Raw genomic sequence first — 27,710 nt, forward strand, 5'->3', positions numbered from 1 at the left:
ATATATATTTTTTTTAAAAGTGTGTCATTCTCAGCCCCCCTCAACCAATTCAATTCAATTGGTTGACTCTCTCATACACACCTGTATGTACAGGTGAGGGCTGGTCTGGAGAAAGCCAAGCAGGCTCTGGAGAAGGAGTCGGCAGATCTGAGCGCTGACCTGCGATCCCTGGCCAGCGCCAAACAGGACGTGGAGCACAAGAAGAAGAAGGTGGAGGGTCAGCTGAACGACCTGCACTCACGCTTCAACGAGAGCGAACGACAGAGGACTGAGCTGGGAGAGAAAGTCTCCAAGATGACTGTGAGTCCTCAAAATATGAATGCATTGATACTGTCAGATACTGTTTGTATGTTTATTAAATTACTCAATGATTTACAAAGGCAAAGCAAAAAGAACTGTGACATAAAGCACAGTTATACAGAATGTTTCCAAAAGGTGGAGACTTTAAGAGCAGCAAGATGCAGCATCAGGGTTGAAATGAAAGACAGTTGTCAGATGTTTGGAACTGCTGAATGGAGCCAGATCAACAACTAAAATAAATCATTGGAGGAAATCTGAGGCAACAGGGTCTAAAGAGAGTGAAGGATAAAACTGTACATCTTACCTCTGTCTGTCCCTTTCTCTGAATATTTCTTTCAATCCCTCTCCTTCTCTTTCTCTTTCTCTCTGCTAGCTGGAGCTGGACAGCGTGACGGGTCTGCTGAATGAGGCGGAGGGAAAGAACATCAAGCTGAGTAAAGACGTCTCCAGTCTGTCCTCTCAGCTCCAGGATGCACAGGTGAGAGACACAGTAAAGTTACACCAGTTTATTAACCTGAAGTGCAGTGGATTATACAGTTCCTCCACAGGAACATTAGTCGGGTGTGTAACTTACTTTACCAACCTTCTGAAGTCAGTCCGGATTTAATCTTATGGGTTTTGGTCCAGTAGTGTCAGGGTAAACAGGACTAGAGTCTACAGCCATGCTAGCAACTCTTCATAGATCATAAAAGTCAACAGGATTCATCCTCTGGAGACTATGAATGTCTGTAGAAACTCTCACTCCTTTTTGAGATATAAGTGTTGGACCAACCGACTGACATCTCCTCCCGTCTCCCCGTCCTCTTCCTCCAGGAGGTGCTGTCAGAGGAGACCCGTCAGAAGCTGAATGTGTCGGGACGTCTCCGTCAGATGGAGGAGGACAGGAACAGCCTGATGGAGCAGCTGGAGGAGGAGACTGAGGCCAAACAGGCCGTGGAGAGGCAGGTCTCCAGCCTCAACATGCAGGTCAGTAACTTCAGACAAGGCTTCAAATAAATCAGCGGTATCACAACTGTGTAGCCTATAACCTTTTGGGACGCCCTGTAGAAACATGACAAACTTTAAGCCCTCACTGTCTCACCCTCTGCCAGCTGTCGGACTACAAGAAGAAGCTGGACGAGACGTCGGGGGCAGTGGAGCTGCTGGAGGAGGGGAAGAAGCGCTTGCAGCGCGAGCTGGAGGCGGTCAACGGCGAGTACGAGGAGAAGGCCTCGGCCTGCGACAAGCTGGAGAAGAGCCGGAGCCGGATGCAGCAGGAGCTGGAGGACGTCCTCATGGACCTGGACAGCCAGAGGCAACTCGTCTCCAACCTGGAGAAGAAGCAGAAGAAGTTTGATCAGGTCTGACAGATCCAGGCATATTTTAGTGTGTGTTTGGCTCTGTGTGCTTTCTTACAGTTCTTACAGAAGCAACACTTAAAGTGGTGTAAGTGTCCATCATCCAATCCACTCCAGGATTTACAATGACAATTCCCACCATAAATGAAATTTGATTTAACCCACATAACTTCAGAGAAGTAATGGTAAAATAGTGTGATACTTTTCTTTCATATTAATTACTTTATGTGGCAGTAGAGCAATAATTCCTTTTACAGGTACGCTACAGTCCGTCTAAGTGTTACAGAAAGGTTTTTTGTCATAATTGTCTTGATATTAAAGTTAGATTGCCATGTGTTGATTGATTATAAAGCAGGTCTAGGTTCTTTATTAATACTGTGAAAGTATCAAAGCCTCAGTCCAGAGAAATGCACACAGCCTGTATTCTGAGCCTTAAAACCAGCCGTCAGGACGCCCACCTGGACCCACCATCCAACCTTGCAGTTTTTTCTGAAATCTGCTACATTTCTATTGGATCACTCAGAAAACAGTGAGCCAATCAGAAGAGTGATTTAGAGCCTCCTCTCCTCTGATTGGCTCACCGACCTGTTGTTACTAGAGCCCCAGAGAGAAGCCTGAGAGAGGAGATGTAAAACTACACTGAGATGGTTTTTGGTTCTTAAAACCACAAATATATCTTCTTATGATCACCACTTAAAACACAGGAGAAGAGGAAAATATGGGACTTTTAATTGTTTAGGGCTGCAGAGATGTCCTTTCAGCAGCACATGATCACCCTCATGTTTGTCAGCTGGTCAAACTGTCTTCAGACTGATGAGAGAGAAAGCCAATAAATAGATTTATTCCTGTCCAAGAGCCACCAGAGCTACAGCAGCTCCAATGGATTAAAGATACAACTGACATTATACAGAAAGTCTGAGACGTATAATTAACTCTAGAAGTTCTTCGCTCTGTTCATTCGACCTGCACTCTGTGATAACCCCGTGATCTCCTTCGTCTTCATGTTGGTCAGATGCTGGCAGAGGAGCGAGCCGTGTCCTGTAAGTTTGCAGAGGAACGTGATCGAGCGGAGGCGGAGGCGAGGGAGAAGGACACTCGAGTGTTAGCTCTGTCCAGAGCTCTGGAGGAGAACCAGGACGCCCTGGAGGAGGCGGAGAAGACCATGAAGGGCCTCCGAGCCGAGATGGAGGACCTCATCAGCTCCAAGGACGACGTGGGAAAGAGTGTAAGAAACAAATTACAAATAGAAACAAATGATTTCCTGTTATTAGAGAGGATGACATGATGATCTGATCTGATCCTGCCCCCATCCTCCGTCAGGTCCACGACCTGGAGAAAGCGAAGCGTGGCCTGGAGTCCATTGTGGAGGAGATGAGGACACAGATGGAGGAGCTGGAGGACGAGCTGCAGGTCGCTGAAGACGCCAAGTTGCGTCTGGAGGTCAACAGTCAGGCCCTGAAAGCTCAGCATGAGAGGGAGCTGCAGGCCCGCGACGAGATGGGCGAGGAGAAGAGGAAGCAGCTCCTCAAACAGGTGGAGTACAACCTACAGCTGCTACGCCTTTATCTTTAAGGTCTGATCATCTGCAGGAGGCGATGTTTGGTGTTCGTTTCCTCATCACCTTACTGCCTCCCGCTCCCACCCTGGTGTCACATCAGAAACTATGACTCAGGCCTCATGTGTTCACTAAATGACGAACTGTTCCGTCAGGTGCGTGAGCTGGAGGGGGAGCTGGAGGAGGAGAAGAAGCAGCGAGGTCAGGCGTCGGCCGGGAAGAAGAAGCTGGAGGGGGAGCTGAAGGACATGGAGGACCAGGTGGAGGCCACCAGCAGGGGGCGCGACGAGGCGGTTAAGCAGCTCCGCAAGATCCAGGTCAGTGTCTTTGACAATTTGTGTCTTTTTAGTTTTCATCAACTTTTAGTTGAAGTTGAGAGGAAATCGAAGCTGTAAAGCAGCTAAAGCTGGACTGATGTTCTTGGAAACTGATGATCAGCATCTTGTGTCAGGTGGAGGCATTGTCTCTTAAAGCCTTCTCCTTTATCTTCTTTGTCCAAATAAATAAATGTATATTAAAATGTGGCAAAGTGCCGCCCGTATTGTGAGTCATATACTGTTAAAAACCAGTTGTAACCCGGCATGACCCCTCCCCTCTCTGTTCCTCACAGGGCCAGGTGAAGGATCTGGGGAGGGACCTGGAGGACTCTCGTGCAGCCCAGAAGGAGGTGCTCGCTTCAGCCAGAGAGTCTGAGCGCAGAACCAAAGTCCTGGAGGCCGACATCGTCCAGCTGCACGAGGTGAGGTCATGTGGTGCATCGCAGCACTTCAGCTCCAGAGTTGTTTCCACATCAGTCATGACCATGTGTCGTGTGTGTTTCCTCTGTGATGCCTGAAATGGTCTCTCACTCAACTGCTCTGATAACTGTTCATCTGTTTCTTACCGTCTTTATTTCACTTTTAACTTCCTGTCTGTCTGTCCAGATGTTGGCAGCAGCTGAGAGAGCTCGTAAGCAGGCAGAGACAGAGAGAGACGAGCTGCACGAAGAACTGGCCAGTAACTCCTCTGGGAAGTAGGTGTCGTTCTGCACAAAGGAAGTTTCCATGTTATATGGATCATGAAATAACTCTGTAGAGGAGATTTGTCAGCTGGTGGAAGGAGGCGCGAGCTGATTCGTGACACAACAGTCATGGTTCAGAGCTTTTACTTTACAGCTCTGATGTGAATTAGTGGTTTAGTTGTTAAGATGACTTGTCTTGGATCAAAGTGTGTGAAGAGATTGATTTGGCCTGATGGTGGCGCTGGAAGAAAAGTCAGTGGAATCATCGTTTAGAGATCATGAACATCCACTGAAAAATCTATGAGCTCTAGACAGAAACTGATTGAAGAATGTAAGAAGAATAAATAAATAATTGTAATTTGTATTTTTATCTGGTTGTTATGATGTTGACAGAGTTCAGTTCAACATGTTTTTCTAATCAAACTGTAAAAACTCTTTAGAAGGAATTTACTTTTAATTTAACCAGTTTTCAATTTTTTCCTGCAGTAATATAAATTCTTCTGAGTGGAAAAGTCTATAAAAAGGACTTAATGGGCATGTTTACTTTCCAACCTTCCCTTTACCCCATCCTCCTCCTCCTCCTCCTCCTCCTCAGGTCACTGATGTCTGATGAAAAGCGTCGCCTGGACATTAAGATCAGTCAGCTGGAGGAGGAGCTGGAGGAGGAGCAGGCCAACGTGGAGAGCCTCAACGACCGGCTGAGGAAGAGCCAGCAGCTGGTAGGTCTCGGGTGGAGCAGAGAGGGTGAAGACCGGACCGGAGAAGTCTAAGTAAGTGGTGTTAAGAGTCTGGTTCTGGTGCTGTGCAGGTGGAGCAGCTGGGGGCGGAGCTGGCGGCGGAGAGGTCCTCCTCTCAGAGCAGGGAGGGGTCCAGGCAGCAGCTAGAGAGGCAGAACCGAGAGCTGAAGGCCAAGCTGCAGGAGATCGAGGGCCAGGGCCGCTCCAAGCTCAAGTCCTCCATTGCCGCCCTCGAGGGCAAGCTGAGAGAGGCTGAAGAGCAGCTGGAGATAGAGAGCAGGTAATGATGCATTATGGGAAACGGAGTTCAGTTCCAAAGGTTTCATTCCAACTCACAATGTGACAAGTATGAACACTGGCAGAATAAATTCAAGCAAACCAAACAAAAAGAAGAAAGTTTAGTATGAGAATATGAAAATGATCTTGCATTAGACTCAATATGATGATGATGATGATGATGATGATGATGATGATTACTGTGCAGAGAGCGCCAGGCCAACGCCAAGAATCTGCGTCAGAGAGAGAAGAAGCTGAAGGATTTGACGATCCAGATGGAGGATGAGAGGAAGCTGGCGCAGCAATACAAAGACCAGGTACCACTGCTGCGTTCAGGCACCCGCCAAAACATCGTTTATCACACGCTCAGTCATTCACCTGTAAATACAACGGCTCGTCCACTCTGTTTCCGCGCTGCACAGGCGGAGAAGGGCAACGTGCGGGTGAAGCAGCTGAAGCATCAGCTGGAGGAGGCGGAGGAGGAGGCGCAGCGCATGGCGGCCGCTCGCAGGAAACTGCAGAGGGAGCTGGACGAGGCGAGCGAGGCCAACGACGCCATGAACAGAGAGGTGTCATCGCTCAGGAGCAAACTGAGGTAACAGTGGTCAGACTGAGGGGAGACAGGTGGAGACAGGTGGAGCAGAGATGAAACAAATAGTCCATCAATTGAGGAGTTGGTCTCTTTAAACTATTTGACAACAATATTTATAATTGATTAATTGATTCAATTGTTTTAAAGCTCCGTATTTTCCTCTGCTCCTGTGTTTTATTTGAAATGTGGATTTATAAGAAGATATACATGTATTTGTGGTTTTAAGAACCAAAAACCATCTCAAGTGTAGTTTTCCACCTCCTCTCTCAGGCTTCTCTGTGGAGCTCTAATAACAACAGGTCAGTGAGCCAATCAGAAGAGAGGAGGCTCTGAGCCTCTCTTCTGATTGGCTGACTGTTTTCTCAGTGATCCAATAAAAATATAGCAGATTTCAAGTAAAAAACTCAGAGAGACTAAATCCTGCAAGGTTGGATGCTGGGTCCAGGTGGGCGGAGCTTGGGGCATGGCTGAGGGCGGTGACTGCTTTGTTGTGACATCACAAAGTTACAGAAGTCCTGACAGCTGGTTTTAAGGCTCAGTTTCTGAATACAGGCTGTGTGCATTTCTCTGTGGACTGAGGGTTTGATACTTTCACAGTATTAATATAGAACCTAGACCTGATCTATAATCAAACAACACATGGACAGAGACCTTTAGACTATATGGACCTTTACGAAAAACATGTGGTTCTAGTTTCTCAAACATGATCACTGAGCGTGTTAACAGGAGAAAACTGAATGGGACTTTTGTTTTGAACATTTTTCATATTTTTGGCAACTTATAAAATGATCAATAGTATGTGAGTTTTGTTTGGGAACAATACAAACAGTAGTGCTCCGTTACTAGCATGGCTAACAAGATTCATTCATGTAAACGTCAAGAAGATCAAACTGGATCAAAATTTAACATCTAATTCATCTTGTAATGTTATTTCACTAAATTCCAGCTTATTGTTGCTTGTTTCTCCAATATTCATAATTTTGGAGAATTTTTTTCTGCCTCTAAAAGGAAACATTAAAAAAAAAAAAAATTGACAAGAGTTCATCAAATTAACAAATACAGTTACAGTTAAATACATTTTATCTTCTTAAAAAAGTAAAGAAGTCTTTCTTAAAAAAAGTTTAACACATTGTCTCTTTTAGTTGGTGCTTTACTTTATCCACTGATTAATGTTCAAATTCAAAATCGAGATGTAGTTGAATTCTTTAAAAACATTTGTTTGGACAATAAAGGTATTTTGAATACTTTGAAAACAGGACAGTGAGGCAGAGTTTTTCCGCTCTTTGTTTTTGAAGTAAAATGTCAAAGTATTTTACACTGATAAAAATCCCACTCAGCCCTGATTCTTTGTACTTACACTGTTAAACTTGAAGATCATTTGTGATTTGAAATTTCCTTTTCCTCCTTTCATGTCTGGCTCCTGTTCCTCTCTTGTCCTCAGACATCTGTGATCTGTCCTCAGAGCTTCTTCCTCAACAGGCTTCTTACTTTGTCTCCTCATCACTGTCCTGATCCTGCAGTTTACACCTCAAACATTTCAGGGGCTTAATTTTTTACTTTTAATTTTTTTTTTTTTTTTAATTCTCGCTTCGCAACCAGCCACCAAGTTCTCTCTGCTCTGTCTTCTTCCTCTGTCCTTCACCTCCCTCTGACCCTCCTCTTCCTCCTCTTTCTCTTCCTCCTGATGTGTCGGGTGTTCCCAGGCGTGGTGGCGGGGAGGCGGTGTTCAGCAGCCCCAGTCCTCGGAGCAGCGGCGGCGGCAGCATCAGGAGCTTCGGGATGGGAGGGAGCATCGGCCGGAGGAGCACCCTCAAGGAGAACTCAGTGGAGCTGCAGGAGGAGGAGCCTCGGTCCCCGTCTCCTCCGCCCTGCACCCCCCCACTGGATGCCCACGAGGAGGACTACACCTGCTCCCCCGATGAGTAAAGGGACCACACTTGACATTATGATTAGAATTCACTCAAGTAAAGAAAACTGAAATATTTTTACACTTTAGATTTAAAAATTCAAGTGTCCTTTCACAATAAAAGCCTCAATGTTCCTGAAAACCAAAACACAAGAAACAAACAGTAAAGATTTATGATTTACACAAACAATCTGAGGGAAAGAGACACACGACAAAAACAATCTCACATCACAACAGCACTGAAGGAAACAACACAACATAGTGTAAAGATCTGGAGGCCAAACAAAGTTTCCCACTGTCTCTACCACAATAAAGCCAACATGTCATTGACCATACATGTTTATATTTTAGGATTTGATGTTTTTTGTCATATGAAGGTGAACTGAACTTCACACTGTCGCTCAGTTAAAACCAGAAGTTTGAACACCTGACTCTGGGAAATTCCACGTCTCCCATCTTTCTCACATTTTATTGACAAAATAATCAATCAGGTTTATAGCAATTGATGAGGATATATAAGAAAAAAATTAGCAAGTTTGAATCATGGACAATAATTTTAAAAAGTAATTTAAAATATTTTTTTTCTTTAGGTTTGATTGCTGATCCTTTGTTTTTTTTTGTTTTTTTTTAAATATGCACTTTCCTCTTAGTCAGTGGTTCTCAAAGTGGGGTCCAGGAACCTCCAGGGGTCCTTGAGGAGGTCCCCAGCAAAAAGGGGAATCCTTTATTTTCACCGTAATTGGGTCCATAAGTAACACAATGACAGAATATATATTTTTTATTTTTGGGTCTTGGGTTTCAAACACTGTCTGTTATAAAACATCTAAAATCAAAAATCTTCTCAGATGGGGTCTGTGGTCTAATTTGTGTCACAATATGTTCTTGAAGTGAAAAAACTTTGAGAACCACTGAACTAAGTAAATGTTGCTGTTAAATTTAAAACAGCTTTTTGGTCCTTTATTAATGAGCATGCTTCAAAATTAGGATTCATTTAAGTTTTTATGTGAAATTGCTCCAGTACCCATGAGCCTCAGTGGCTGTTGCTGTGCAAACGTTTTAAACCGATTCTAATTTCTATATTTATCAATGTCTACAGAGCTCAGTGACTTCTGGGATTTTAAGTTTCAAAACAAAAGGTCACGTTTCAGTTTCATACCTGTCCAAGTGGAAGAAACGACCAGGCCTCGCTTCGTTTTCCTTCACTAAACCTGTCGCTGATGAACCAAACTTTTCTCTGTCCCATGATTTCTTCCCTTCTCTTTGTAGCTCCATTAAGTAACGAATCACTCACCTGTGTTTTTATCTGCACTTCTCAGATATAAATAAATATATATGTTATACAAAACACAGTTCAGGAGAACCGTTTGAACCTGATCAGTGCAAATATTTTAGTCATGGTGACGGAAGAATGAAAAAAGAAATGTCAAACAACAGTTAAAACGTCACAAGTTAGTCCAATAGTGGATTTACCAGCATTTGTTATTACACAGACTGATTCAAAATTGTTTAACTTGATTTCGGGAAATAAACCTGTAATTGAATGAGCACAATAGAGCAGGTGTGAACACTGTAGATTTCAACTCCTCAAAGTTTACAAAGTAAAAAAAGAAAATTATCTCCAACGTAAAGAAAGTGATTCTGATTTGAAGTGAGGCCAAGAACTTGTCACTAATATTTTCAATGTTTGTGGATTAACATATTATTTATATGATTATATTTATTTATATTCCAGGTAGTTTATCTAATTCCCACACAAAAAGTCAGTCTCTTGTTTATGACCCATGACAGCTGAGCTGATTCAGATTCTGTTTAACTACTTTGTTTTTTTCCAGAAACCTCAAAGACTCTTTTAACCGTCTGGGTGAAAAAAATATTTCCTCTCCAGGGAGCCTGAAATGTCGTCTCTCTCTTATTTTGGACAATATGAGAAAAACATACACATTTTATTGTATAAAAATATAAGAGACATCATCATATAACTGAAAATACAATCTGACATTTTGATTCAGGTTGCTCATATTGTGCAGAGACACTGTCATTTCCATCTAAGTCTTTGTTGGGATTGCAAAATAAGAGTTGCAACCTAAACCCTTTAACCTGTCTCTTGTGCATTGGATGAAATATCTTTTCTTCTAAATTGTGTGAAGAGACTTTAAGGATTCTGGACATGTTATATCTGTTAAATTAATTTATTAACAGGTATTTATGTTTCTGAAAATCAGCTGCTCAGTTCTGTGTCACACCACCTGGAGCTGACTTTACTCTTCATGCACATCCTCAGAGGGTTTTAATATTTAGAGATAAGCTCTTAGTTTGGAAACTGAATGTAAAACTATATTTGTAAACCAACTGTTGTATATTCATTCCTGATTAGGCAGTGTGATTAAAACCTCACAGATTCACAATTATATAATTATAATGAAGGTGATTTGTACAACAGACTTTCTGCTTTCTGTGAACCAGTGCTATTAAAACTGCTACTAAACTCATCTGGTGTCTCACTTCTTCCAGTTTCAAGTAAAATCAGTGACATTTAATTTTCATTTCAAGTTTTATTGCTTTTTGAGAAGCATCATAAGCAGCACTGAAGGTAAAAACAACAAACAACAGAACAGGTCTGAGCACTTCATATATGAGTAAGTACTTTGAGATCACATAAGGCAAAAAAATAAAAATAAAAATATCCAACCATTTTCCACCTGTTTCCACACACTGACCTTTACTTTGAAGGTCCTGTCTGTTACACCTGAGCATCTACTTGTCAGTCAGTCCTGTCCACAGACTCAAGTAACTGAACCACAACCTACAGATATTCAACCTACATTAGTAACCCTACAGCAGAGGTACATTTTATATCACTATGAGTCAATCTATTACATACTTTTCTCTTTTTAACATAAAACACACGTAGCCTTCACTGAAGTTTCATATCTCCTCATTAACAGGAGTTTAGCAGTTTCACTCCTGGAAAGACAGATGCAGAGCTCTGCAGGGTCTCCGGTCTGAAGCGGAGCTCTGCAGAGTCTCCGGTCTGAAGCGGAGCTCTGCAGGGTCTCCGGTCTGAAGCGGAGCTCTGAAGTGAAGTGTGCCGGTTACAAATTTAATCATCGCTGTTGATCTTCTCCTGATAACATTTGAATTGTTTTTACTATGTGCACTGAGCATCATTTTACTTTTGGGATAAATTAAGCTTCATCTTGTCTCATTTTCAGGTTGTAGCTTGAGTGAACTGAACACCTGTGTAATTTAGGTACATTTAAATATCAGTTTGGACTCAGTATCCAAAAATACTCAATATCAAAAAACTCGGATCACGATTGGGGCCAAATAACCCAAATGACAACTTCACTGCAAACTGGGAAAAAGCTAAAATGTTGACAATCTGTAGTAAAAATCCTGTTTCCATCAGGCACATGGAAGAAAACATGAACCATACACAGTTATAAAAACATTAAATACGGCAGCTTTAAGATGCAGAACCACTGATGACCACCAGGTTCAGAAAATCTTTCAACAGTTTCTCTTTTGAAAGGCAAAATAAAGGTTTTCCACACAACATTATTCCCATAAATAACCAACTGAACGTTTGCCACAGAGATAAAAACAGTGTTCCATTAAAACATTAAGGCTTACAGAGAGGTACAGTTAGTCTCGGCCAATCACATTCAGCCACGGTGTTTATTACTTTCTTATCCCAGGTGAGCTCAACACGTCTTTTTCCCTTAGATCATATTAGAGTTTTCTTCCCTCGGAAGCTGCGAGCAGTGAATCCAGACTCCACACTTCAAATCAGAAATTTAGGTGACAACACAGATTCAGAGTCTGCGTTCTTCTGCAGCCTACGGTTTGGAAACTAATTAATCTGTAAAAAAAACATTTGATTTATAATGTTTCCTGTACTAAAACATTAGCTTAAAAAGAGACTGTCATTCTCTTTTTCAGTCACTCAAGGACTCCTCACACTTTGTTGTTGGTGGAGTTTCATCAGCAACTCATTCAACAAATGTGACTGTGGAGGCATAACAGCATAAATTATATGGACAAAAAGTTTTAAAGTATTTAAACGACATCTGACGTAGATAAAAGTGCCGCTCCAGTATTTATTTCTCAAACGCCCTCAAGGTTGTTCAGACTGAACGAAAAGCTCATTTGTTTGTTTGTTTTAGCAAACTGAGTCTAACAATGAACAGACAACAGGACCAGTGTGTGTGTGTGTGTGTGTGTGTGTGTGTGTGTGTGTGTGTGTGTGTGTGTGTGTGTGTGTGTGTGTTGTGATGCGATGCGATGCTACAGCTCAGCTAGGAAGTCTGGAGGAAAATAAAAGAAACAATCAGACTCACTGACCCCATTTACATGTAAGACGCCTTCAGACTGTGTGATAACAAAGATGGTACAGGTTTACTGTCGGTCACACTGTTTGGGCTTGTATTAAAATCCAACTGAGGCATGTCACATTGTGCACTGAATGCCTCTTGAATCGTAGCGCTGCGGTGTTCATAGAAAAAAAAAAAAAAAGGGCACATCATCACCTGCTCCACTCTCACGTTTTGAAAATGAAGCAAACCCATAAACAAGATTTGTCCACTGTCCACCAACAGTCTCTCCATTCAGAGGGCATGAGGGGTCACTGATGGTTTGATTAGTGTGAGAATTATGTGACCTTCACAGTCACCACATCTCAACCAAGCTGAACACCTATGGGAGATTTTACACTGACGTGTCAGACAGCGCTCTACACCACCATCATCAAAACGCCACACGAGGGGAATATGTGATGAATGGTGTTCATCCTCCAGTAGAGCTCGGAGAGTTGGAAAATCAATTCCAAAATACCCTGAAGCTGTTCTGGTGGCTCAGGGTGGAACAACACCTTACTGAGATACTTTATGTAGATTTTTCCTTTAATCCGTCACCTGTCTGTGTGTGTGGCTACGTGTAAACAAGAGTATTAAAATCTCATGTTTCTTTCCTCCATGACGGGGGGGGGGGCGCTAAGCAGCACAGATTTACGATGACAAACCATGTTCAGTTTGAGTGGATGGATCTTTGTCTCTTTGCCAAGAGCAAACCTGCATCTGTTTGAGTCTTTTCATCAACTCTGTTTGTCTGTGAAACTCACTTTGCATTCAGTCTGAACACACCTTCAGAGGGACACAAAAAAAGCGCAAAGTACTTGTCAAATCCAAACAGGTGACATGCAGCACCAGTCCAGTGAGTTAGTTCAAGCTAAGTGCGAGTGCTGAAAAGATCTGAGCTGGTCACAGAAATCCCAGAGTATCCACATTAACATATCCATCCATTTCATCACTGCAGCTTCCTATCAGAGCGGTCCATGTCCTGAAGAGACGGCAGGTGGTGTGAAACCACCTGCCTGATGTGCAAAACACAGTACCGTTAAATGTTTAAGAGGTCCGGGCCGGATGGACAGGAAGGGGCCGAGCAGCTCAGAGGATTAAAGATCGAGGAGGACGATGGTTTTGCCTTCACAGCAGCAGCTTGGGTCCCGCTCCGAAGTCTAACCTCTTCACCAGCCTGTGAAAACACACACACACACACACACACACACACACACACACACACACACACACACAAAAAAAATCAGAGAGCTGCTTCTTCTTCTATAACCAAAAATTGGTTATATAACATTAATATTACTTCACTAGTCTCAACATGAGAGATGCTCATTGTAAACCTGCTGCCCCGTGCAGGACTGACCACCTCACCCCTTGTTGCAGAGGCCGTTGGTAGGATGGGTCTCTGAGGAGATGTTCTGGCCTGGCGGCGCCCCCTGTCCGCCAGCGTGACCTCTGCGATGAGCTGCCTGCTCGTTGACGTAGTCTCGACACGATGCCAGTTTGGACTCCAGGTTCTACGAGTGATGAGGAAAGACAAAAAAATTTAAATTCTTGTGTAAATATATTCAGCTTCAGATCATTGATCGACCACAGCAACAACACTATGTTTAATGTTCAGAGATCGATGTGTCTGTTATGATGAGAGAAATTTAATCTGGAACAGGACCCCCTAAAAAAAAAGGGGGAAAAAATTGAAGTGTAAATGCATAAAACTTGAGGTTAAAATCTTTAGCAGCTGTGAGGACGCAAATACAATGATCATAGAAGTTTATTATTATTTGTGTGAGGCTGGTGTGAGCAGAGAGATCAATATGTGAAGAGTTTCCACACAAGAAAAACAGTCTTTCGAGACATTTACACATAAACTAGTTACAGTCTGTCTGGAACTGCTTGTAACTGTTTCAGTCATTTGTTTTTGGTCATAAACCAAAATAGTGGACAAATTTTGACCTGATGATGGTGCTACATGAAATCTTCTGAGGACCATGAATGTCTGTATAAAATGGCGATCCATCCAGTGGTTGTAGAGATGTTTGATCAAATACCAAAAATGTGACTTTTTCTTTAGTGACACCAACAGTCAGTCAGTGGATCATTAGAGTAAGTGGGTTCCATCCTCTGGTGAACATGAATGTCTTTGCAGTATTTCCTGGCAGCAGTTGTCTGGATTAAATCGGTGGATAAAACGACCAACGATCAACATCATTAGCCACTAACACGTCCGTTCAATTGGTTCTGTGTTTATGGGAGGGTTTTGATTGTTTGTTTTTTTTGTTTTGTGAATATTTGGTTTAAGTTTATTAGGTGTATGTTGTTTGAAATAGGTATTGAAATATAAATACAATGACAGTGGATGAAGTGCAGATGTTTCAACCCCTGAAAATCATTATCAGTGAATGTTTCCCTACAGTCTGGGCACAGACCAAGTTTGTCCACACTCAAAAATCTCTATAATTATTGACTGTGCTTTCTATGCTGGTTCTAAAAAAAAATAAAATCAGTTAATTCTTGAGCTCAGGGGAAGCAGCTGTTTGTGTGCTGTTTACTAAGCCACAGTGAGTGTAAGCAGAAGCACCCTGCAGCGTCACATGATGATAAGTTACCATTTGATAAAGAACACAGAGGGTGAACAGGTTGATTCGTTACCAGTCATTAAACATTCTTAACAGAAACCATAAGAGAGGTTCTTACCCCGACTTTCCTCAGCAGCTCTCCGACGATGTTCAAAGCAGAGATTCTGGCCGAGGTGGTGAGAGGAGTCCCTGAGAGGCTTTCAGCTGCAGAGACAAACCCACTGATGAGTCCAGAGTTCAGTTACAATGATGTAACACAGAGAACAAATTATAACCTGCAAATCCCCAGTGAGAAGAAGCTGAAACCAGAGTGTTTGAGACTTACACAATTACTCAAAAATTCTGTCGAACAACAAATTGATTACATGCAACTCCCGTGCCTTCATCTTTTCTATGAATATCAAATCATTAAATTATTTGATTAGAGCCTATCATAAAATTCACTGTCCTTAAGTTTGGATTTAAAAAAAACTGGAAGATAAAAATACAAACAGCAGCTCAGTTCTACTGTTTGTTGTTTCTTATGACACTTCGAGGGATGCTGGTTTATCTGCAGCACAATCAGCAGCTCTTTGACTTGTTCCCTTTGCTTTAGATCAGGGGATCCAAAGGCAAAAAAGTCATGTTGACAAAGGTCCCAGAATTATGTTCTTTCAACATTCAAGATCATCTGAATCTGAGCGCATGGAGGACGAGAAAATGAAAAATCATATCTGAGAGGCGAAGTGAATGTTTATGTATGAGTAGGTTTTATATTGGGTTTTTAGATTGAAGTATTTCACTAATACCAGGAGGCCAAAAATAAATTTCATGTACTGCTAAACGCTAAGAGGTCATGGTGACTGGTTACCTCAGGTTTAGATCTATATTTTATATTGTACATTATTATTGGGGCATGACAGAGAGTAATGAGGAGAAATGCAGCACAGACTGCAACAGGTTCAAGGTTACTATTGTAAAAAAAATGCTCAATTAAGATCTATATTATTATTATCATTACTAACCCTGAAGGGATAGAATTAAGGCTCGAAAAAGTAATTTTCAAAAGGCCACGTCCCTCACACCTTTGGTCTGACTGACTTGAAATTTACCACACAAGTACAGCTCAAAAAACACTTGGACTTGGATTATGGATGATGGACTTTTAACTAAGTTATGTAATTAGCTAGAATTGGGCTGTTTCTCTTTGTTGAGTGCAAAGGGGTTAGAACCTGCTTGCAGCTATAATTATTATTATTATTATTATGATTATGATTCAGTTTTATTGGCTGAGTCACAGGTGGTCCTTGCATCCTGAGAGCAAGTGATCAAGGACCAGTACCAGTCCACGGCTCAGAGGGTGAGTGTGAAGATTTTATTCTGGTGTAGTAACAAACGCACATGAAGCACAAACTGGTTTCTGATCAGCTGATGAACTGACCTCTGCTGATGGAGGGGGGCGGGGTGGTGAGAGACTCAGCGGGGGCTGGAGGTCTGGACGGTGTGGTGGTGGAGGGGATGGGCTGGTTAGTGGACGAAGACGTGGTTTTCTCCTCGTTTCTTTTATCTGGAGGGGTGAGAGGTGGGGTGGGCAGCCCAGCCGAGGAGGAGGAGGAAGATGATGAAGGGTCTTTGACGACACTGCTGAGGGACGGCTTCCTGTCCTGTACCTGCTGTTTCTGCTGCACCGCCAGTTCCTGCCTCAAGTCTAACACACACACACACACACACACACACACACACACACACACACACACACTGATCAGCTGTCAGACACAAAACTAAACATTCCGTCAGACGTACTCTCAGATGATAAAATGACATTACCTCTTCTTCTCCCTTTTTTCTGACACATTAATTTATATCTACTGAGCATAAACAGCTCCCTACGCTCTATTTTCTTTCTATTTTGTCTGAGTTACTTTATAAATATTATATATATATATATATATATATATATATATATATATATATATATATCATATTCTTCCCCTGGAAACTATGGTTACTCATCTTTGCCTTTAATAGGTCACTATATGCCTGTTTATCAGACTGTTTTCAATATAAAAAATAAAAAACAAAACCCAAACATTAAATCAGCTGATTGAACATAAAATATCCGCTACACAAACCCTAATTTTCAGGACTGGATCCAAGGTCCAAGTCCCTGCTTTAACTGGAGGAAGGAAATATACAGTGATCTAACCAAAGAAAGCAGGTATATTGTTGTACTGTTATTTTATTTTATATAGAACTATATTCAATGTAGTTTTAACTAATTATCATTACCATTGCATATTTTTACCTTTGCATCATTCTCCTTTTCCCCACTGCCCAGCAGAAAATAATTTTTGTTTCTTTGCTGCCATGAAAGTTTTTTTGTTGTTGATATTTTACTAATTACACTGTCTTATTTTATTCTGCAGGGTCAACCCAGTGAAGCCCAGGTGGCCAGTTCATCTTCAACAGACCCAGAGACGTCATCTCCTCCCCAGAAAAGAAATCACACCACACAGGAGGACATCGCCTCATACAAGGCCACAGGCTGCATCACTGTGGATGCAGCTGGCACGTGGTTACCTACATCTGTACCAAGTGAGAGAGTTTTCTCTACAGCAGGACAGTGTTACTGCAGATAGATCACACAGACTCTACCTCTGGCTTCGTCCTTCAGTCTCTGGACGGACTCTAAGAGATTTTCCTTCTCGTCCAGCTCGCTCTCTAGGAAGGCATTTCTCTCTATGACCTGGTTCATCCTTTGCTCAAAGTCCTCCAGTGACATGATGGTCGCCCTGAAACATACGACACAAACAAAGGGAAACATCAGTGGATGTGTGGATGACATTTTCATACATATGAGAGCTGCAGTCTGCATGTGTTTAATGCCTGATTTATCAAGGCTGCAGCTCATTTCACTGTCCGCTCCTGAACTGAGCCTCCACACACATTGTGCAGCTGAAGGAAAGTTCATAGGTGCAGTTCAGCTGTCGGATTTCTGAGCTAATACGCAAATACAAATCTAAATAGAATCTTTTTTCTTTTTATTAAAAACTGAAGCAAATCTAAATAAAATGTTATCTGAAAAAAGGAAAATTAGAGGCAAATCTAAATAAAAGCTCATTTTAAAAAAAATGAAGCTAATCTAATTAAATTCTTATTTAAAAAAGGCTCAAAATAAACACAAGCCACCACACATGGTGGAAAGAGATTGAGGAGTCGGGTCGAGCAGCAAAATGCATCAAATTTAAAAACACTTTAGTTAATCCGACACTCACGGTTTCTGTTTTCTTGTTACGAGGCAAAAGCCTTTATTTACCTCATCTGAATCTACAGTGAGCACATTTTTTATTTATGGCAGTAAATACTGATCCATGTTGATCTCTTATTCATAAACACTTGATTGTATAATTATCTCTCAGAGCACCGTCTGCAGTCTTGTTGGCTGTGCTACTTGTACTGTGAACAGGCAGACGATGGTGGAGCAGATAGTGTCCCTCACAGTTAGAAATTACACAGTAAAATCTGTTCAGGCTCTTCATCACGGCTCATTCCTCTTTTTTTTTTTTGTTTTACAATCATGACTAAATGTTGGTTCATCTTGTGAAAGCCACATGGTTTTTGTTCAGTACATAAGAGAGTTAATTTGTTTTAGTACAGCTACACAATCACTGGTTTTTCTTCAAGTTCTCTAATGTGTTCAGTGGCCTTCAACCACCTCTGACCTCTTGGTTCTCTCCAGGTCATCGTTGGCTTGCTCCAGTTCTCTGATGTATTTGTGAAGATGGTCTCTGATGGCCGTGGTCTCAGCCAGGTCCCCCTCCAGGCTGGAGATCTGCCGGCAGGCCTCAGAGTGCTGCGTCTCATACTTGTCCTGGCAGGAGGCCGGCAGCAGTGTCAGGGGAAGGAAAAAAAAAAAGGCACAATATGAAGTGTGGAGGACAGCAGAGGAGGGAGAAAGTCACTGAGTAAATACTGAGCTACTGAGCTGAAACTGCCCCCAAAAAAAAGGATACATTTCAACTTCAAAGCATAACTCCTAAATGTCCCAAAACAATTTGTTAAACCAAAGGTCACAGAACATGATCTTTGATTAACAGAAGCTGATGAAAGCTGTTATATTAGCTCCTCTAAAGACTTGATGTCTGGTCGCTCCTTCACAGAAACAAAATCCTCTGGTGGAGGACAACAGAGCAAGAACTGAAGACAAGGATTAATACTTGAGAGAGTCAATGTCATAAGCAGAAACTATGGAATTAATACCAATTTCTTTTAACAAAAGCTGGAGCTCTGCACATTTGTCTTACAGTGGTAAATATTCTTTGTACTGAGCTTAAAGGAGACACTGAGACTCACAGGAGCATCTATCACACAACACAACGCTGTTTCAAGCTACAGCATGTTTGAACTAAATACCATGAAGTTCCTGCATACTGGACATAAATGCTGTCTGAGATAAAACCCTTTCACTGCTCTGACAGGGAGTACAGGCCCTGCCAGCTCCAGCTGTGAGTTTCTCATTCACTTTTTACATGTATCTGAACTGAATTTTAACATTAAGTATTTTTTCTTCTAATTTTTAGAACAGGCCTCCGTTAGACCTGAAGCCAAAACTAATGAGTAACTATATAAAATCTATTTACTTCTACTGTTGTGGAATCACTGAGGGGCTGTTAGATCTCAAGTACCAGGCTGTGTTTACTTTGGCTAACATGCTCCTCTACACCAATACAATTATTATTACTCATCATTATTATTATTAACCTCCTAAGACCCGAACTCTTGCATGGCCTGCATTTTTAATTTCTCTTTGCTATTTAGGCTGATTGGGACCTGAGAAAAATGATGTCCACATATGAGGACATTAGTTTTAAATTTCTATTACTGAGTGGCAGTATAATATCCTCATATGTGGTCACCAGGCCCTTGTTGAGAAAAAGTTAGTATTGTGGTCTAGAGAACCCAAAATGTGAGGTCCACATATGTGGACGCCAGGTCCTAGGAGGTTAATACTACTACACACTCAGTTGCCAGTTAAACCAAGCCATAAATAGGTCAGTCTGACACGACACTCCTGCAATAAATCCTACCATTATGAAGGTAATTAGGCTTTTCTTGAAGGTGTTTTATTTTATTTAAATACATGTAGCCTCCAAAATGACCATACAGTTGAATCAAAATCAGTATGAAGAAAAGCTGGACTGTTGTATTAGACCACATTAGTTTTAGCTAAGTGTACCTAATAAACTGGCAAATGAGTGTTATTATCATGAATGTCATTGTCGTTATTTTTATAATCATTATTGGGAGACAACCTTCCAAGCTCCCGTTGAATCCGTTTATTTATTTTCCCAATTACCAACCTGAGGAGGGAATTCCTTCACTTTCCTTCTTTTTCAAACAACACTGGTACATATGTGCTGCACACTGTCAGTGTGAGGTAAATACTATGACTGAAGCCTTGTAATGTGTATTAAAAGGTCTCATATTTTACACTTTTCTTGTGTTTTATATGAAGTGTTGATCCATAAGAAGATATATTTGTGTTTCATCTCAATATAGTTTCCTCTCTCAGGCTTCTCTCTGGAGCTCCAGTAACAACAGGTCTTTTCTGAGTGATCAAATAAAATATAGCAGATTTCAGGAAAATCTTTCCTGCGTTCCTCCAAGGAATTTCATCTGGCGTTGCCATCCCTGCACACAAGACAATCTCAGTCCAGACCGTTCTGGTCTGTGATTCCCCCAGTGGTGGAACAAGCTTCCAAATCAGAGGAGGGGCATCCCTCTATCTTCAAGAATGTCCTGAAAAATCATCTCTTCCGTGATCACCTCCTTTCCGAAAACCGTAACATGTCTAACTAGCACTTACTATGTACTTTTACTGCACTTCCTTATACAATCTCCTTGCATTTATTGAATAGGTGTAGTGCTTAATACTTACACCAAAGTTCCTACTGAACTGAAGCTTACCGATATCCTTCACTTGTAAGTCACTTTAGATAAAAGCATCTGCTGAATGAGTAAATGTAAATGTAAACACTCAGAGAAACAAAATCCTGCAAGGTTGGATGGTGGGTCCAGGTGGGCGGAGCTTGGAGCGGTGACTGCTTTGTTATGACCTCACAAAGTTCCAGAAGTCCTGAGGGCTGGTTTTAAATTCTGAATACAGGCTGTGTGCATTTCTCTGTGGACTGAGGCTCTGATACTTTATTATTAGTATCAATATAGAACCTAGACCTGCTTTATAATCAAACAACACATATATAGGTTTGGAAACGGTTTCAGTGCTTCTAAATACCACACAAACTACTACAAAACATCTGCCTTGACACTGCCTTGAGAATAAACAAGGCTCCAGGAGTGGAACACGTAGCGATCAGTTCTTCTATCGCCACTAGATATTTTAGTTTTAAGTACATTTCTTTTAAGCTTTGTTTTTATGTTTTTTTTTTACTGAGCCACCGTCCTTCAAAATGCATCCATATTCTCAGAAGAAGGATAAACATTTTCTTCAAAGAGAAAATGGGGCGAGTGAACTGTGACATTACTGGAATGAGTCTTATGGGAAGTACTGCCATCCCCTCCAGACACGGACCAGGCAGGAGGCATCAGCTGCCTGTTTCCATCCTGAATCAGTCCTCTGTGACAGTGTGCATGTGTGTGTGTTCAGACAAGAGCGCCAATGAAGCCTATTCACCACAGGCAAACAGGAGCCATAAAATGCAACTGCTTTTAGCTGATTATTATGGAAATCCCCAGTCAAATCCACTTTAGTGAGCGTTCAGTTTGTCGAGTGTTATTCAAAATAACCTTTCAACCCTGGACAAGCCTGACACAGCAGCTTTATGTTTCAGTGTAGGCTACAAAAGCATGTTGAGACAGTGACTTGTATTACAGATGCTTCTCAAAGCCTTCAGGGAGGGTCAGGAGGACATATTACATGAGTAGTACATCTAGTAGTACACTGCTTTATTTACCAACTATTCAACCATCCACAGTTCAAGTGCCTCATCGTAGAGTTTAAACTTTCTCTGAATATTATTTCTAAACCACCTTCAAGGGTAGTGTCTTTGTTTTCAGTGCCTTGGTGTTAGTTTGTAAAGCTGGGACGTGGGATATTAACATTTTTGATAGTGTATGAAAAGTAATGTAAGAACTGATAACATCCTCTGTACCTTGTAGTTTTCCAGTTCCATGCGAAGGCGGTTGTTTGCAGATAGGAGCTCACGATTTCGCGCCTCACATTGTTTCAGCTCCGTCTCCAGCTCCCCCTCGTAGTCCCGGCTCATCTGCTGAAATTCCTGCAGCTCCTCCTGAGCTTCCTCCGCACTGAACACACACATACACAAAGAATTAATGTCATATGTTACATTATTTTGAACAGTAATTCAGTTTGTCTGATGGAATTTCAATTGTCTGGTTTTAAAAGAACACAGTTCTCAATTAAATCTGGGGTAGAACAAGACACGGTCTAAGAAGAAAGTTCTAGTTCTAAGTTCTATGTAAGAATTGTTCTAAACCAGACCCATTTGGACAAACAACTTAACCTTATCATTTTCCCACCAAACCACAAGAAGTTCTGGGCATTATGGATTAAACACAAAAGTCTAAACATCACAGAAATGTGTTTAATAGGAAAACCCTAAAGGTTCACAATAGTTTTTCTTGCAGGAGTGCCTACAGACTCACATTTCTACAAAGTGAACTGGAGAGCAATGAAAAGTCATTGATTATTTTTGAGAATTTACAACAGAGCCCATGAAATCATGAAAGATTCAATGTTATGCCCACTATTTATTATCTTGTTGTCACAAGATGTTAACTTGTTCAAACGAAATGTTAAATTATATAACAGGATTAAAAAAATATCATCTTTCAGGGCTTTAAGGGCTCAATATTTTATTCATGGAGGTTATTAAAACATTTTCTGATTGAGTGCCTGGAAGGTAAAGAACACACATACAGAAATATGGGAAATAAGGTCATCTAAACGATACAAAAACTTGGACTGTCCTCAAAGCAAGGACAACACTGCAGGCAAATTAACCAAAAAGTGTATTCTCATATCACAATGTAATTTAAATATATACCCCAGCTTTATTAAGTGTACACAGTTAAACACTATTTTTTTTTTTTTTTTTTAATTCTTTTTTACATTTTTTAAGCGAGAAACCACGAAAAGAAGAACTTAAAACATTTTCTCGTCTGTCAAAAACAACATGAACAGGGGGGACACACCTCTGTTGGTGCTTGGCAGCCTGCTCCTTCCAGTACTCCAGCTCCTCCTTCAGGGACCCAAACTCTGGAGGCTCTGGATCCCCCATCTCCAGGACAGGTGGAGAGCTGACTCTCCTGCCACACACCAACACTCGTCTGTGGTGCCAATAAAACAAGACATTTAGACAAGTTCCGGTGGAGGGAAATTCCGTTTAGAAAACGGACAATTTATTGTCATCATCACACCCATTAATGGAACATTATTATTTATTACAGGACATGATTTCAAACGATTGATTGTGATTTTCAGATCAATTCGGCAGGTGAGTGAACCAACAAATAACTAATCTGTTTCAGATAAAATCTCGGTTTCTAGAGTTTGGTTGTTACTGCCACCGCCGTGTAACATTGAGCTTAGTTAGGAAAGATAACGGGGAAATCAGAAGAATAATTAACAACCTACGATAAATAATATATCTTTGAATATCGAGTTTATGCCGAATTGAAGAATAGATCATAAGGATTCATAAAACATCTTTAACGTTAATCACATTCAATAAAATGCAACTCAAGCCACCCCTGAAGTAAATTAGTTTCAAGACTTAAATGGAGTCTGGCCACAACAAGCTAAACTAAAAACGGGAACCTAACGCAAAGATAACGGGGAACTTGTACCTTCATGCGGTTTATAAGAAAAACACCTGCTTTTAAAAACATTAGCTCCGATTATTAACTACAAAACTTTAACAACTCCGTATAAAAAGTTAGAAGAATTTTCTTGGCTTGTAATTGCAAATAAATTAGCCGGTTCAGCTAACGGAGTTTAGCGTTAACCGTTTAAATCCCAGCTCAGATGAATATACTACAGCTGTAACTTACGTTCAGCAGTTAGCGTCTTTCGACGCAATGTTAACCAATTTTTTCTTTCTCTAAATCCTCTTCATGTGCTGATACAACAACGACAAACTTTATCGGTTAAATTTATGGTCGAAACGGTGAAAGAAAACTGTTTAAAGACTTGCCGGAGTTGGACACCACAAAGTTGCTGCTGCCTTGAGAAGACGTTGAACAATACATGTTGCCGTTCATATTGTCCAGACCAATTCACCAATCTCGAGTCAGATGACAGCCGTGTTCGCTGTTGTTATTAGTCAATTGTCTGTCAATCAAATGTTGATAGGCGGGATCAGGATTATTGTCCAATCAGAGGAGTGATATCAGTGTCAGAGGAGTATCTGCATAATCTGCACAGTCTAGACGTTTTGATGGATTACCAGAGTGATGCCTTCGGGTGGTGTCGGAAACATCAGCAGCATGAGGGCTGGAAGGCTTTTATCGTGAGATCCAGAGATCGAGCAACCGGGCACAGGCCCAGTGGCTTGAGAGATGATTTTTGTTTTATTTTGAAAGAGTCACATAAAAACACAAAGTTGTCACAAATACATGCAAAACAATTCCAAAGAGACACAAAACAACCATAAAGAGATGGAAAACAATTACAGAGATGCAAGACGACCACACAGGCACAAAACAACCACAATTAGACACAAAACAACAACAAAAAGTCTCGAAATGACTTGCAAATAAAAAATGACCAAAGAGAAACACAAAGCAACAACAAAGAGTCTCGAAATTACTCTGATAAGATACAAAATGACCAAAGAAAAACACAAAACAACTACAAAGAGACACCAAGCAACAAATTTGTCCCCTTTCCTGCCATAAATGGGCCTCATCCACATCCATAAATATGACATTTTTTTTTCTTTCTGTGTTGTGTTCTGGGACTCCTGGGAAAACCCAATTATCAACACTAAATACTAATAGTAAAAAAAATAGTCTTCTGAGTTTTACACTCATCAAAATACCAATTTCTTTATATAAAGCAGGTTTGTTAATGTTGCAATGTAAACATAAAAGTAAACTGTAAAATTTCTGAATTATGTTGCCATTGCTGACATTATTCATTTTTAATTTATTGCAAAGAATTTAATTAAAAATAAACTTAAAACTTTTAGTGATGTTCAAAGAAATTAATATATTTTTATTCATGTCATCTTACATGCACTTCTATTTAGTTTTAAATACTTTTTCTCATAAGCAATGATCCATTCATAACAGTTAACTGAATAAAAACTATATCTCCATGTAAAAAAAGAACTAGACTTAGACTACAGTTGTATTTAAAGAAGGTCAGAAACAACACAAAAACTGCCCTGCGGTGCATGGATTAACATTCAAACAACAGACAAGAGCTTAAACAAAACCACTGTTTTATTCACACCAAGTTATTAACAGCAGAAAGGAAACAAACAGGATATACATTGCATTAACTCATCTCTAACATTTTATTCCTGTTTTCTATCCAATTCTTATTAATAATTATTCTCAGTTATTAGACCTGAATGCATGAAAGTGCACTGAATTTTAAGTGCTTTGCTCCTCCTGCTCTGCATCTAGCCTCTTACATCATGCATAGTATGGTGGTTATGTTTCAGAGGTTAAAGAGAGTGTGTTAAATGGCACCTGACTCTTTCCTTGGCTCTGATTGGGGAATTTCACTTCCTGTTGGAGGGGTCAGAGGTCGCATTGGGTCAACTCTGTCCTTTTCAGAGGGATTAACCGGGCCTATCCGATCCTGGTTAATCCACACGCACCATCATTAGAGCATAAAGCTGTAACACACACATACACACACACACACACACACACACACACACACACACACACACACACACACACACACACACACACACACATATCTGCAGGCACACACACATACACACACAAACTCCAATCCACTCTGTCCTTGCTTCATATCTGGGCTACATGTTTTCAGATAGTCTTGTCCACCCTAACAGCAGATTACAAACGTGTGTCTGCGACCTTTAGTGACATTAGAGGGAATTAGTAAAAGGAATAGTTGACTATTTTGAGAAATGTGTTTATTTGCCTTCTTTTCAAGAGTGTGTTCTCCTTCGGATTAATTGAATAACTTGAGGGCCTTTTAATAACTTTCCATCTAGCGCCATCATGAGCTCAAAATGTAATTTTCCTAATACTTTGGTTTGGGACCAAATACCAGCACACTAATGACATTTTCATCATCAACATGGTAAATACACCTGCAAGCATTTAGCTATATGCAGCAGTGTGCCTGAGTACTGCCTCACAGAGCTGCTGGCACACTCTTATTCAAATTGCCTGATTTCACTTGTCTCATTGTTTCCATCAGTCTTAATCTGCTCCAGGAGCTGGTTCAACAAATTACCAGTGCTTAAGGCTGGATTAACCTCTTAGGGGGGCAAAAATGTTGTCTTGGGTCCCTATTGACCTCCTCTATACGTGGCAGTTTCATTGGGAGTCAGTTTCATTGGACTAACAGTCTCATTGTTCATGGCTTAACGCTGACACAATTTCCCTTCAAATCCCATTAAAATTAGTGTCTTAACATCACATCTACTCAACAGAACAGGAGAGAGCTGTTTGATTCTGGTTTATTCATGTCAGGTTTACTGTCCGAACCCTTGTCAACTGGACACACAAGTGTTCACACAACAAAGAAGCATCCCATTTCTGAAAATATCACAGTACTAATGCAACAAAATAATTGAGATGGACTTTCATACTCTGTTCTGAACAATATTTAACATTCTTTGAGGTTTTAGCTTTGTTCCATACATGGACAAACAGAATTTCTATCTTGTTATCCAGTTAATCTACAGAAGGGTTGTGTCAAACTGCTAAATATGTGATCCTCCCTAAAGGTAAATCCATATATTTTATCCGTAAAAGTCAAATATTATGTACAATGCAGACAGAGTTTTTCGCTGCTGGAAATTACTGTAAGCAACAAAATATCCAAATGTCTTGGATAAATAGTAATACAAGTCACATATCTTGTATATATATATAGTCTATAACTTCACTAAAATATCATTAAAATCTAAATAAGAGTAAATGATGGGTCTGTTTTAGGTAACTGGATGTGATGCATGATAAGGTATCTGGGCTGATGGCAACCTATGGGATGTTTCAAGTAAGAGGACAGGATTGAGATAGTTTAGTTTCACAGGTCAAACTAGGACATACGACACAAGTGGGATGCACTGATACATATCCTTTTGTAATAATGAGCTCCTTTGACGGGTAGAAGGCTAATAAGCTTTGCATCACTGTTATCCTTAAGGTTAAAATTCAACATTTTGGGAAATATGTCTACTCACTTTCTTACTTACAGCTATATAAATAAAGTTGAGTCTAATTAGAGAAGAAGATCAATACCACTCTCATGTTTGTATGCTAAAATTGATCTACAGCTAGCCCGCAGGTGGTTAGCTTAGCCTAGCATAAAGACCGGAAGCTGGGGGTAAAAACGAAGTCCGCCTCCCAACTAAAGCTCAGTAATTATACAGTACCTCTTTTACCAAAATGTAGAAACTAATGCTAATTTACTGGAGCTAGCTGCTGAATAGGTGAATTTCATACTTTTTGACAGAGCCCCACTGTTTGCAGAGTTTATGCTAAAGTAAGCTAATTGCCTGCTGACTAACTTCATATTTAGCATACAATGGTATTGAACTAGCAGCAAGGAAGCAAACAGGATAATTTCCCAATAAATCAAACTATTCCTTTAACATCTGTACGTCTATTATATTGATATTATCAAAATTATTTGTCAGATTGTCATTACATTGCTAAGAATCTTCATTGTCCCCATAGGATGCTTCTATGGGAACAATAACTCTCAAAATTATTTGAGTGACTTCCTGACTTTTCTGCTAGCACCAGCATCACTTCCAATTTTCTCTATGTCAGTCGAAAACTAATGACCATGCTTCCATAATAACTCCTCTAACTATTCACAATGCCCTAAATGTTTTCTG

General features: G+C 40.7%; 2 protein-coding genes across 2 annotated transcripts in view; one reads left to right on the forward strand and one right to left on the reverse strand.

Moving 5' to 3' along the window:
• The window catches only part of LOC130185682 (myosin-11-like), a 29,027-nt gene extending 18,835 nt beyond the window's left edge, over positions 1-10,192 (forward strand). The window contains exons 31-44 of the mRNA XM_056402275.1: positions 94-300; positions 674-778; positions 1,114-1,266; positions 1,392-1,640; positions 2,650-2,862; positions 2,958-3,170; positions 3,348-3,509; positions 3,803-3,931; positions 4,116-4,204; positions 4,788-4,911; positions 5,001-5,209; positions 5,414-5,522; positions 5,628-5,800; positions 7,501-10,192. Coding sequence (XP_056258250.1) covers positions 94-300; positions 674-778; positions 1,114-1,266; positions 1,392-1,640; positions 2,650-2,862; positions 2,958-3,170; positions 3,348-3,509; positions 3,803-3,931; positions 4,116-4,204; positions 4,788-4,911; positions 5,001-5,209; positions 5,414-5,522; positions 5,628-5,800; positions 7,501-7,723 — 2,358 coding nt within the window. The 3' untranslated portion in view covers positions 7,724-10,192. The remainder of the gene's footprint in view (positions 1-93; positions 301-673; positions 779-1,113; positions 1,267-1,391; positions 1,641-2,649; positions 2,863-2,957; positions 3,171-3,347; positions 3,510-3,802; positions 3,932-4,115; positions 4,205-4,787; positions 4,912-5,000; positions 5,210-5,413; positions 5,523-5,627; positions 5,801-7,500) is intronic.
• Positions 10,193-10,235: 43 nt separating this feature from the next.
• LOC130185762 (nuclear distribution protein nudE homolog 1-B-like) lies at positions 10,236-22,974 on the reverse strand. Its single transcript, XM_056402397.1, has 8 exons — positions 22,846-22,974; positions 21,783-21,936; positions 18,333-18,481; positions 17,266-17,402; positions 16,052-16,318; positions 14,750-14,835; positions 13,427-13,572; positions 10,236-13,235 (listed from the first exon to the last, which is right to left on the reverse strand). The coding sequence occupies exons 1-8, from the start codon at positions 22,929-22,931 to the stop codon at positions 13,187-13,189; spliced, it is 1,074 nt and encodes a 357-aa protein (XP_056258372.1). The 5' UTR covers positions 22,932-22,974; the 3' UTR covers positions 10,236-13,186.
• Positions 22,975-27,710: the final 4,736 nt, after the last annotated feature.

This window comes from Seriola aureovittata, chromosome 17, assembly GCF_021018895.1.
Source record: "Seriola aureovittata isolate HTS-2021-v1 ecotype China chromosome 17, ASM2101889v1, whole genome shotgun sequence".
Lineage (NCBI taxonomy): Eukaryota > Metazoa > Chordata > Actinopteri > Carangiformes > Carangidae > Seriola > Seriola aureovittata.